At 44.4% G+C, this 14,025-nt stretch overlaps 1 protein-coding gene across 1 annotated transcript in view; it reads left to right on the top strand.

Moving 5' to 3' along the window:
• Window positions 1-14,025, top strand: part of LOC124597615 (mite allergen Eur m 3-like) — a 56,135-nt gene that overhangs the window by 21,385 nt on the left and 20,725 nt on the right. Inside the window, exon 3 of the mRNA XM_047135948.1 lies at window positions 6,586-6,683. Coding sequence (XP_046991904.1) covers window positions 6,586-6,683 — 98 coding nt within the window. The remainder of the gene's footprint in view (window positions 1-6,585; window positions 6,684-14,025) is intronic.

The following is a 14,025-nucleotide window of genomic DNA, read 5'->3' as shown; positions in this document are numbered from 1 at the left end:
GTCAATAAAGTTTCCCCTTCCTGGGACAATGAATTCACGGTGTTCTTATTTCAATTTCCAGGAGTGTATAAAAAGGGTAGAAAATCGGATGCACATTATTACCGGTCAATTTCACTGACATCGATTTGTGTAGGATTATGGAACATATGTTGTGATCAGACATAATGACCTTTCTAGACTCTGAGAAGCTCATCTGCAGAAGCCAGCACGAATTTAGGAAACAGCGGTCATGTGAGACACAGCTGGCCCTCTTCGTGCATGATATGCAACAAGCTCTAGATACCGGTTCCCAAATTGATGGCATATTTCTCGACTTTCGAAAGGTGTTATACTCAGTTCCGCACTGTCGCTTGCTCCAAAAAGTGTGCGCTTACGGTCTATCCGATGACATATGCCGATCGATAGAAAGTTTTCTGACAGAGAGCAGTATGTCTCCTGAATGGGGATACTTCAACAGAAACAAGCGTAACATCAGGTGTGCCCCAGGGCAGCGTAATAGGTCCGCTGCTTTTTACAATTTACGTAAACGATCTGGTTGATGGTACTGACAGCGGCATTAGACTGTTTGCCGATAATACTGTCGTCTACAGGAAAGTAGTATCGCACGAAAGTTGTGAATAAATCAATGAAGATTTGCAGAAAATAAATGCGTGGTGTAGTAACTGGCAGTTATCTCTCAATATTAGTTAGTGTAACCTACTGCGTATAGCAAAGCGAAAATGCCCATTAATGTACAAAATAAATGGAAGCGGTAACACCAGTCAAGTATCTGGGCGTGACTATTCGAAATATTCCCAAATGGAACGATCAAATTACGCAAGTGACGGGTAAGGCGAACTCTAGATTGCGGTTTATTGGTAGAATCCTGAAGCGATGCAGTCCTTCAACAAAGGAAATTGCTTACAATACTTTAGTTCGTCCAGTCTTAGATTATTGTTCGCCTGTACGGGACCCTTACCAGTTGGGCATGATTCAAGAGATTGACAAGGTCCAAAGAAAAGCAGCAAGATTCGTGACTGGTACATTTAGCCATCGCGAGAGCGTTACAAATCTCATATCAAGTTTGAAGTGGGACACACTTGCAGATACACGATGCGCTAAACGGAAGGGGTTGCTCACTACATTCCGAAATCCGATCTTTGCCGAGGATGTAAAGTATATATTATTACCACCAACGTTCATATCGCGCAATGATAACCACTCAAAGATAAGAGAAATTAGGGCTCGTACTGAGGCGTTTAGACAGACGTTTTTCCCTCGCGTGATCTGCGAGTGGAAGAGAGGGGGGAAATATGACTTTGGCGCGAATAGTGTCCTCCGCCACACACCGATTGGTGGCTAGCGGAGTATATATGTAGATATGTAGATGTAGATTGCATCTGTACACAAAAAATCACCACAGTCATAAATAAACAATGTTAGCAGGTAAAAGAAAAAAAAACACAGAAAAGAAAAAAAACATACTGACCTTATTAATGCTTAACGGAATTCTAAACGATTAGTAGTCCTAGATGAACAATACAATAACATAAGTCAGATAAGCTGCTTAGGTTCATAGGCAATGATTTTCACAAGACAATTGGAGGCTTAGAATAGTAATAACAGTTGGTCAGGAATAGGAAACTGAGAGAGAGAGAAACACAATTAAAAGGGGCATTTATATCGTTAAAACACCAATTTTGGCAACTGGTAAGAATCGTGAAATGTCAGTTACACTTGATTAAATAACCCATAGCTTCCTACGACAGATATGCTCCGAAAATATTTAAAAGATTAGAGCAGAATATAAATGAAAGGTGGTTGTGGTTAAGTGCTGCTAAAATATGTTCAGCTTTGGCACTCTACAAATCATCAGAATAACTTAAGGAAAAATAAAAGAGTAGCTATAAAAGTCCGCCAGCTGAAACGGTAAATTAAAAACATTAAACATGGTACTCAACAGTTAGCAACAGATCCATAGAAAGATCAGGCGTATAATGAAAACATTAGTGGCTGTCATCATTCACACCAACGTTCAGATGTTATTAAGACAGAACGTATTTACTGTGGCAAGCAGAGAAAGTAAATGTCGAGTGCCAGTTTTTGGTTGAGATCGAAATCGATGACAGCAACATGTTTAACATAGCGTTCTCAAAGGCGTTCCCGAAGGTAGTGTTATAGGCCCTTTGCTGTTCCTTGTCTATACAGGGTATTACAAAAAGGTACGGCCAAACTTTCAGGAAACATTCCTCACACACAAAGAAAGAAAATATGTTATGTGGACATGTGTCCGGAAACGCTTACTTTCCATGTTAGAGCTCATTTTATTACTTCTCTTCAAATCACATTAATCATGGAATGGAAACACACAGCAACAGAACGTACCAGCGTCACTTCGAACACTTTGTTACAGGAAATGTTCAAAATGTCCTCCGTTAGCAAGGATACATGCATCCACCCTCCGTCGCATGGAATCCCTGATGCGCTGATGCAGCCCTGGAGAATGGCGTATTGTATCACAGCCGTCCACAATACGAGCACGGAGAGTCTCTACATTTGGTACCGGGGTTGCGTAGACAAGAGCTTTCAAATGCCCCCATAAATGAAAGTCAAGAGGGTTGAGGTCAGGAGAGCGTGCAGGCCATGGAATTGGTCCGCCTCTACCAATCCATCGGCCACCGAATCTGTTGTTGAGAAGCGTACGAACACTTCGACTAAAATGTGCAGAAGCTCCATCGTACATGAACCACATGTTGTGTCGTACTTGTAAAGGCAAATGTTCTAGCAGCACATGATCCCGTATGGAATCATGATAACGTGCTCCATTGAGCGTCGGTGGAAGAACATGGGGCCCAATCAAGACATCACCAACAATGCCTGCCCAAACGTTCACAGAAAATCTGTGTTGATGACGTGATTGCACAATTGCGTGCGGATTCTCGTCAGCCCACACATGTTGATTGCGAAAATTTACAATTTGATCACGTTGGAATGAAGCCTCATCCGTAAAGAGAACATTTGCACTGAAATGAGGATTGACACATTATTGGATGAACCATTCGCAGGTTCGAATCCTGCCTCGGGCATAGATGTATGTGATGTCCTTAGGTTAGTTAGGTTTAAGTAGTTCTAAGTCTAGGGGATTGATGACCTCAGATGTTAAGTCCCATAGTGCTCAGAGCCATTTGAGCCATTTGAACGGAAACAACTGGTTCTCCCGTAGCACTCTCCATACAGTGACGTGGTCAACGTTACCTTGTACAGCAGCAACTTCTCTGACCCTGAGATTAGGGTTATCGTCAACTGCACGAATAATTGCCTCGTCCATTGCAGGTGTCCTCGTCGTTCTAGGTCTTCTCCAGTCGCGAGTCATAGGCTGGAATGTTCCGTGCTCCCTAAGACGCCGATCAATTGCTTCGAACGTCTTCCTGTCGGGACACCTTCGTTCTGGAAATCTGTCTCGATACAAACGTACCGCGGCACGGCAATTGCCCCGTGCTAATCCATACATCAAATGGGCATCTGCCAACTCCGCATTTGTAAACATTGCACTGACTGCAAAACCACGTTCGTGATGAACACTAACCTGTCGATGCTACGTACTGATGTGCTTGATGCTAGTACTGTAGAGCAATGAGTCGCATGTCAACACAAGCACCGAAGTCAACATTACCTTCCTTCAATTAGCCCAAATAGCGGTGAATCGAGGAAGTACAGTACATACTGACGAAACTAAAATGAGCTCTAACATGGAAATTAAGCGTTTCCGGACACATGTCTACTTAACATCTTTTCTTTATTTGTGTGTGAGGAATGTTTCCTGAAAGTTTGGCCGTAGCTTTTTGTAACACCCTGTATAAACGATTTGGGAGACAATCTGAGCCCGCGCGACTGCTACGGTCGCAGGTTCGAATCCTGCCTCAGGTATGGATGTTTGTGATGTCCTTAGGTTAGTTAGGTTTAAGTAGTTCTAAGTTCTAGGGGACTGATGACCACAGCTGTTAAGTCCCATAGTGCTCAGAGCCATTTGAACCATTTTGAACAATCTGAGCAGCCGTCTTCGGTTGCTTGCAGATGACGCTGTCCTTTAACGAGTAATAAAGTCATCAGAAGATCAAAACAAACTGCAAAACGATTAAGAAAAAATATCTGAATGGTGCGAAAAGTAGCAGTTGACCCCAAATAAAGAAAACTGTGAGGTCATCCACATGAGTGCGAAAAGGAACTCGTTAAACTTCGGTTACACGACAAATCAGTCTAATCTAATAGTCGTAAATTCAACTAAATACCTAGGTATTACAATTAGAAACAACTTAAATTGGAAAGAAAATATAGAAAATGTTGTGGGGAATGCTAACCAAAGGCTGCGTTTTATTGGCAGGACACTTAGAAAATGTAACAGACCTACTAAATCAGTCTGATCTAAAAGTCGTAAATTCAACTAAATACCTAGGTATTACAATTAGAAACAACTTAAATTGGAAAGAAAATATAGAAAATGTTGTGGGGAAGGCTAACCAAAGGCTGCGTTTTATTGGCAGGACACTTAGAAAATGTAACAGACCTACTAAGGAGACTGCTTACACTACGTTTGTCCGTCCTCTTTTAGACTACTGCTGCGCGGTGTGGGATCCTTACCAGGTAGAACTGACGGAGTACATCGAAAAAGTTCAAAGAAAGGCAGTACGTTTTGTATTATCAAGGAATATGGGAGAGAGTGTCACAGAAATGATACAGGATTTGGGATGGAAATCATTAAAAGAAAGGCGTTTTTCGTTGCGACTGAATCTTCTCACGAAATTCCAATCACCAACTTTCTCCTTCGAATGCGAAAATATTTTGTTGACACCGACCTACATAGGGCGAGACGATCACCACCATAAAATAAGGGAAATCAGAGCTCGTACGGAAAGATATAGGTGTCCACTCTTTCCGTGCGCTATACGAGATTGAAATAATAGAGAATTGTGAAGGTGGTTCGATGTACCCTCTGCCTGGCACTTAAATGTGATTTGCAGAGTATCCATGTAGATGTAGATGGAGAAAGAAGAAGTTTCTTCTGTGAACGTCCTGGAGAAACGGATTGATAGCCTCCGATGTCGTGTGCCAAACTTAATCTACTCAGGCTAACTTCTTTCTCAATGCACTTTATCAAGTTAGCAGTAAGGTGTGGACTGCAAGAAACGCACCAAAAGATACCAGGGAGGACTTTGTCACTCGGTCACAACGTAGAGTAATATGGCAATGTACCGCGCCTAGCCCATCACCGGTGATAATGTCTTAAGTCACTCCAGTACTCGGCTGACCTGACGAACTTAACCGATCCACTTACGTCGGCATTGCAACAGCTGCCCTCTGTGACTTTCCCGCCAGTTAATAAAAGATACACTGACATATGCTACCGCACCTGTGGAATCGCAAGCGTCAGTGATAAATGTCTCTCCGTTCTTATCAACTTTTCTAAGTAACAGAGGAAGGCTTTTACTCACTCTCGCTTCCTACGACCTCACGGAGGAGCCGACCGGCGAGTACCGGTCACCCAAGATGCGTCAGCAACTAACGGGAACGCGACGTTTAAGTGAAATAAACTGAGTGGGCAGTGGGCGGTCCATACTTTTGTGGAGACTTAGTACAATTGTTTAGGGTTTGAAATTAGAATCTGCTAGCCAGCTGGATCTTTACCTTTTGCGTCAGACTATGAGCATCATGGGAATTATTTATTCTACTTTTTATAGCTCTTACTAGTTAATTAAATAGAAGTAATGTCTCTCGTTCTCTAAGGAAGTGTTATAGGCCTTCTGTTGTTACTGATCTACATAAACGATTTAGGAGATAATCTGCTGGCCGAGGTGGCCGAGCGGTTATAGGCGCTACAGTCTGGAACCGCGCGACCGCTACGGTCGCAGGTTCGTATCCAGCCTCAGGCATGGGTGTGTGTGATGTCCTTAGGTTTAAGTAGTTCTAAGTTCTAGGGGACTGATGACCTCAGAAGTTAAGTCCCATAGTGCTCAGAGCCATAGGAGATAATCTGAGCAGCCCTGTTAGACTGTTTACAGATAATACTCTCACTTACGACCTTGTAAAGTAATCAGATTATCAAAACGAATTGAAAAGTGATTTAGACAAGACATTTGTATGGTGTACAAGTGAGTTTGACTCTGAATAATGAGAAATGTGAAGTCATCCAAAAGAGTACTAAATGGAATCCGCTAAATTTCATTCATTCAATAAATCACACAAATCTAAATGCTGTGAACTCCATTAAGTACTTACTGATTACAATTACTAATAACTGAATTTGGAACGATCACACAGATAACGTTGTTGGGAGAGCGAACCTAAGACTGCGATTTGTTGTCAGAACACTTAGGAGAGTAACAGTTCTACTAAGGAGACTACCTATACTAGGCTTGTCTGCCGTCTTCTGGAGTATTGCTTTGCGATCCGCATCAGATAGGATTCACGGAGGACAGCGAAAAAGTTCACAGAAGTGAAACTCGTTTTGTGTCATCGAGGAATAAGGGAGAGAGCGCCACGGAGATGATACACGAATTAGGGTAGCAGTTATTGAAACAAAGGCTGACTACAGAACGTATGTCGTTGCAGCTGTCCCTGCAGAAGAATGGTCACCACTCGTGCGGAGCGTCCATCCTCAGCGACTACTGGGCGCTGACTGCGGCTCACTGCGTTTACGCACTTGTTAGGTAAGTGTATGTGTGAATAACTAAATCGCACACTAAACCAATCATGCATCGATCGGGGGATTTGTTTCTGGAGGGGAACAAAGTGTTCTGCTGTCTCCATCCACCCGCACCCTCCAAAATGGCTTGCTGTACCTCCATTTTTAATGTGACACAGATATCTACGGTATTTATAACTTAAAATTTCTTCCATACATGGTCTTCCGAAATTCCCATTACAAACTTCTACGACATATAGAGGGGGGCGAGTAGATAATATTTTGAATTGCAATCCCTGTCTGGCAAAGTGATGTTTCTGTACTACAACCATTTGAAAATATGTTGGTAACACGACCACTTTTGCAATTAATTTATTAGGCGCGATCCAGTTCATCACTTTTTTTGCAGTTCCACTCATTAATGCCAAAGAAACTGCTCGTTACCCGTTGACGGATTTCTTCAACGTGATGCAGTACGGCCGCTTCCAGCTTGGATGTGCGGCGTCTCCTTGGAGCACCACAATCACGCCTGCTGAAGGTAAAGCCTTTTCTCGAAGCCATTGCTAATTGTGGCGAAAAGGATATGCGATTGTTTCGGACGTTGTCGAGAACGATCTTCAGAAAGGCGAGGAGCTGCTCTTCCACTACCGTGAGCTTCGCGATTCAAAAGGATCATGTCGGTGTATTCTGCAAACGTGTAGTCAACCATGTTGTTCTAATACTCACAGACATGTGAGTGAAGCTCAAAGCACGTCAGTGAGACAGGACGGACGTCAAATGACATAAGCCGATCTGATGCAACTAGTCCCCACGATGACTGCCCTCTTACATACGTACTTAGAATTATTTTTTTTGGTAAGTTCTATGGGACCAAACTGCTGAGGTCATCGGTCCCTAAGCTTACACACTACTTAATGTAACTTAAAGTAAGTCATGCCGAGGACAACACACACACCGATGCTCGAGGGAGGACTCGAACCTCCGACGGGGGGAAGCCGCAAGAACCATGACAAGGTGCCCTAGACAGCACGGCTACCCCGCGCGGCGAACATGATTTCAAACGAATGAAGCACAGAAATGATACGTTTCCGGACACTGGCTCCTATTCAAAATATCGTATACTCATCCCCCTCCACAAATCTTAGAATTTTGTAACGGGAATTTCCGAGCACTCTGTACACAGTGTGCTACCAAGTGAAAGACAGAGGGCAAAGCTGCCTGTAAAGTTCATGCAAGGAGTTACGAAAACTAGGTAATCTGCAGAAAGCTATCTAAAGCATTCCCTTGTGGGTGACGCTCACAGAAGATGAGAAAGGTGCTCTGATAGCGAAAAAGAACAGAACGTTATTATTATAGAGAAATACACAATAATGTGAGCAGCAGAAAAAAGATGCCAAGAAAAAGCAATGTAAAGATCATAATGATCCCATGAAAGAAAGTAACGAATGCAATAGATGAGCACTCAGTCTGTCACTATCGAAAAACATTGCCACAAACACGGTAGGTGTAGGCTGCACTGTCGATGTTCGTGGTACCGATAACATGCACTGCACTTGGAGGAATACGCTCGCAGCACTTCTGAAATGGAGCGTCAGTGTCCAGGCTGTGACTCACACTGGCTGGTGATCGCAGGCCGCCCGGCGGAGGAGTTCCGGGAAGATGTCTCGTGTGCAGACGCAAGCTGTTACTGGCTATAGCCGGTGAATGTCACGCCCTCAGTACAGCAGCGGTTGTCGTAGGCAATGACGGACAGCGCGGGCTTGCAGGCGCCTGACAGGGCGGCGACCCGCAGCACTCCGTTGCGTGGCGTGTGGCACGATCAGGAGGCAATAGCCGTACGCTATACTAAATTGACGTGACAGAATCATGGGATACGTCCAAATATCACGTCGGACCTCTTTTACCCGGCATACTGCGGCAACTCGACGTGTCATAGGCTCAACAAGTCGTTGAAAGGCCCCTGGAGAAATACCGAGGCATGCTGCCTCTAGAGCCGTTGATAACTGCGAAGGTTTTGCTGGTGCAGGATGTTTTACACTGATTGACCTCTCGCCCATGTTCCATAAACGTTCGAAAGGATTCATGCCGGGCGATCTGTGTAGCCAAGTCATTCACTCTAATTGTCTAGAATGTTCTTCAAATCAATCGCGAACATGTGTGGCCCAATGACATGGTGCAGTGTCATCCATAAAAATTCCATCGTTATTTGGGAACATTAAGTCCATGAATGGTTGCAAACAATCTCCAAGTAGCCGAACATAACTAATCAGTGATCGGTTCCATTTGATCAGAGGACACAGTTCATTCCATAAAACACAGCCACGTCATTATGGAGCGACCACCAGCTTACGCAGTGCTTAGTTGACACATTGGGTCCATAGTTTCTAGAGGCCTGCGTCACACTCCAACCCTACATCAGTTCTTGCCAAATCTTGACCTGTCTCTCCAGGCCATGGATTTCCAGTCGTCTAAGGTCCAACCGGTGTGGTCACAAGCCCAGCGTCGGTCGTCTGCTGCCGTAGCCTTTTAGAGCCGAATTTCACCGTTCTATCGTAACGAATACGTTCGCCGTACGTCCCATATTGATTTCTGCCGGTATTTCACGCAGTGTTGCTTGTATTTTAGCACTGACAACTCTACGGAAATGTCGATGCCGTGGGTCGCTCAGTGAAGGCCATTGGCCACTTCGTTGTCCACGGCGACAGGTAAAGCCTGAAATTTGGTATTCTCGACACACTCTTGACACTGTGGATATCGGAATATTGAAATCCCTAAAGATTTCCGAATGTTGCACGCGTCTAGTCCAAGTACCATTTCACCTTCCGAGACGGCTGATTCCCGACGTGCGACCTTAATCACGTTGGAAACCTTTTCACTGAGTGCAAATGACAGCTCCGCCAATGGACTGCCCTTTTACACCTTGTGTACGTTATATTGCCAGCATCTGTGTATGTGCATATCGCTGTCCCATGATTTTTGCACCCTCAGAGTATCGTACTTAATGAAAAACAATCATACACGCACTACGGTCATGTCGGTAAATATCTGCAAAATTTGAGGTTACGAGCCGCAGCTGAATTCAATTGTATATCAAATTACAAGCTTTTCCGTTAGTTCGACATCTACTGTGCAAATATAGTCCAAGAAAACCTCCAGGTCCTAATCCCAACGACCTGGGTTTTTCTGCCTAGTGTCATCTCAAAAGCGAAATGTACAGCACTCTCGTTTATAGAATGGGGAACTTCATCGGTGATTACTGTTGCCAACATTTACGATATCATGAAGGGGTGTTTGAAAGAATTCGTAGCTGACTGCAGGGACGAGAGCAGTAGTCTATCAAATGTGAGGACGAAAGTTGGCGGATCTCCTTTAACAAGAAATTGTGTACAGCATACTGTAAACACGTAAACTGGTAACAAAGTACTGTAATTCTATTTTAAGTAAGCTATAGATGAAATTTGAGCCACATTGTATGTGGACTTAATGGAAAAGTTTATATTTGAAATATTATGTTGGCGCATAACTTCATAGCGTTTTCCATAAGTTTAATAGACACAAACATGACAGTGACTTCAGTCATCAATAAAACACACATAAAAAAGTTTAGCGTCACCCCGGTTCCTAGAACTCCTGAAGATATACGTTGACTGTGGATATTGTATCACAGACACAGTCCCTTTGACAGTTCAGAGATGTCACTAAACCCGCCCAAAGATGTAAACATGAGCAGCGCCTATTGGACGGAGGGGTCTGACAGCCGATCAGTTCCAGTCATTCCACCAGGAAGGAAGTACACGGTTTGTTTTGTCTGTAGTTCAGCCATGCCTAGACGGTCAATACCGCGGTTCGATCGCGTCCGCACTGCTACTTTGTGCCAGGAAGGGCTCTCAAAAAGGGAAGTGTACAGGCGTCTCGGAGTGTACCAAAACGATGTTGTTCGGACGTGGAGGAGATACAGACAGACAGAAACTGTCGATGACATGCCCCGCTGAGGCCACCCAACGGCTACTACTGCAGTGGATGACCGCTACCTACGGATTATGCCTCGGAGGAACCCTAACAGCAACGCCACCATGTTGAATAATGCTTATCGTGCAGCCACAGGACGTCGTGTTACGACCCAAACTGTGCACAATACGCTTCATGATGCGCAACTACACTCCCGACGTTCATGGCGGGGCCCATCTTTGCAACGACGACAACATCCAGTTTGGTACAGATGGGCCCAACAACATGCCGAACGGACCGCTCAAGATTGGCATCACGTTCTCTTCACCGATGAGTGTCGCATATGCCTTCAACCAGACAATCGTCGGAGACGTGTTTGGAGGCAACCCGGTCAGGCTGAACGCCTTAGGCACATTGTCCGCCGAGTGGAGCAAGGTGGAGATTCCCTGCTATTTTGGTGTGGCATAATGTGGGGCCGACATACGCCGCTGGTGGTCTTGGAAGGCGCCTTAACGGCTGTAAGATATGTGAATGCCATCCTCCGACCGATAGTGCAACTATATCGGCAGCATATTGGCGAGGCAGTCGCCTTCATGGAGACAATTCGCATCCACATCGTGCACATCTTGTGAATGACTCCTTCAGGATAAAGACATTGCTCGACTAGAGTGGCCATCATGTTCTCCTGACATGAACCCTATCGAACATGCTTAGGACACACAGAAAAGGGTTGTTTATGGACGACGTGACCCACCAACCACTCTGGGGGCCTACACCGAATGGCCGTTGAGGAGTGAGACAATCTGGATCAGCAGTGCCTTGATAAACTTGTGGATAGTATGCCACGACGAATACGGGCATGCATCAAAGCAAGAGGACATGCTACTTGGTTTTATAGGTACTTGTGTATACAGCAGTCTGGACCACGATTTCTGAAGGCCTCGCTGTATGGTGGTACAACATGCAATGTGTTGTTTTCATTAGCAATAAAAAGGGCGGAAATGATGTTTATGTTGATCTCTATTCCAATTTTCTGTACAGGTTCTGTAACTCTCTGAACCGAGATGATAAAAACTTTTTTTGATGTGTGTATATTCTCGTTCACGATAACTTTTCGAATCCGCTGCTATAGTAATCACGTGGTTTTTAGGAAGATAACTCGTCAGACCATGTTCGGAGTGCATTTTCATCTGGAAAGGAAGTTCCTACAGGTTGTTCTATAGAGAGCGGAAAAGGAGAAAATCTGAGCAAGATCTGGTGAAGAAGCTGGGCGCGGAATAACATCCCAGTCCAACTTCTGTATAGTGTTTTTGACAATGCAGCAGAATGTGTGCGAGCGTTATCGTGGAGTAACATCAGTTAATGCATTCTTCCTGGTCGTTGTCCTTGGACTTCGTCTGCAACACGGCTCAGTTGTTGACAATAAATATCAGCAGTGATGGTTACATCTCAACGAAGCAATTCGTAGTACTGCACACCGTCGCTGTTCCACCAAATGCATAACACTATCTATTGTGGATGCGTACAGGTCTTTGTATGGTAGTTGCTGCTTTGTTTGGGCGCAACCATTCCCTCCTTTTTCTTGTGTTAGCATAAAGACACCATTTCTCGCCACCAATGAAGATACAGCATAGGAATACTCAATGTTGTTCACGAGCCAAATGATGACGAGCTAACGGATATGCACATATTACCACCCACTGGTTTGAGTGATTTTGTCTTATAGCACCCGCGTTTTGAACCTTTCCCATTGCCTGCAAATGTCCTACGATGGTGGAGTGTTCAGATTTCATCACATCTGCAAGTTATCGAGTACAATGTTGTGGGTGATAATGGATTAGTACGTTCAAACGATCTTCAAGAAAGCCTGAAAGTTTTCCTGTATGTGGAGAGTCACTAACGCCAAAGCGATACTCATTAAAGCGAGAAGACGATTTTCTTGCCGTGCTGTGTCCAGTGACATTATCTGAATACACGGCGCAAGTGTTTCTGGCTGCTTCCGCTGCTGTCATCCCTCTACTGAACTCAAACAGTAGAATATTTCAGAAATGTTTCGTTTCTCCACTTTGCACTCCATTTTCAGGCGTCCACAGATCCAGTCACTATCTGCAACTACAAAACGACAATTTGTGAACTCAACTAGCAAGACTGAACTAAAAACAAAAAAAAATCACAGTCGGTTATCAAACCCATAGCAACCGGAATACCAACATGCAGTACAAAATCGCCTCGAACTTATCCACCAACCTAAGCGCATTCCTATTATGACAACACTTCGTACTTAAGCCATTGGTGGCTAGCGGCCATACACTCGTACGTATCTTACAAATGGCTCCTCTGTGGATCAATATCTACTTGAAACATTTTGCGTTTATAAAGAAAACTGTTCGAAAACTACAAGACATGAGGAAAATAGACACATTTCAGTGAATGGGGCACTCAAGTTTCCAGCGGGTATTTCAGGTGCTCAATATGGGCATAGTCTGTGAGCTGGCGAACGTCAATACGTGTATGCAACCCAAAAAAGTCACTGCTGTAGGCGCTGTCCGAGAGGGCGCAACGGCAGCAGCCCGCTTTGGGACTCCGTTCACTGGCTTGCCTATCTGTACACACGAACTAATATACAGGGTGAGCACAAAGTCTTGCCCTGATTATATAACCTTACAACAGAATAACCGTTTGACATAATAAGTTACATTTGATGCCGTTACGTAGGTTAGTGTTACTGGTCTTTTTAAGACCACTTAGATTAGTAAACCTCAACGTGTGCTCCTTTGGTAGCTCGGAGAACGTCGAGGCGGTATTACAGTTCCCGCCAGGTGTTTCGTAACGTGTGTCCTGTCGCAGCACCCACAGTATCTTCTATCCTAGCCATCAGTTCGTCGACGTCAGCAGCTGGTGTGACGAAGACTCTGTCCTTGATGTAGCCCCAGAAAAAGAAGTAAAGGGGCGCAATGTCTGGAGAGCTGGGTGGCCAGGGTGTTCGACCGTTCCTTCCAATTCACCGATTGGACATTACTCCCCTCTCCAGACGTTACGTCCCTTGACTTTTTTTCTGGGGCTATATCAAGGACAGTGTCTTCGTCACACCAGTTGATGACGTCGACGAACTGAAGGTTAGGATACAATCTGGTGTGGGTACTGTGACAGAACATGACAGAACACATGTTACGAAACACCTGGCGGGAACTGGAATACCGCCTCGACATTCTCCGAGCTACCAAGGGAGCACACGTTGAGGTTTACTAACGTACGTCGTCTTTAAAAAAAAAAAAAAAAAAAAGGACAGTGAAATACGGTAGGGAGCTGCTGTTGAGTGTTAGTATACTGGAGCATAATTTTATTAATAACAGTAATAAAAAATAAACCACTTTGTTGACACATCAGGATTCTTAAGAAATATTTTCTGAAATCTTGAC

Source organism: Schistocerca americana, chromosome 1 (assembly GCF_021461395.2).
Source record: "Schistocerca americana isolate TAMUIC-IGC-003095 chromosome 1, iqSchAmer2.1, whole genome shotgun sequence".
Lineage (NCBI taxonomy): Eukaryota > Metazoa > Arthropoda > Insecta > Orthoptera > Acrididae > Schistocerca > Schistocerca americana.
This window is presented reverse-complemented; position numbering and strand designations above follow the sequence as displayed.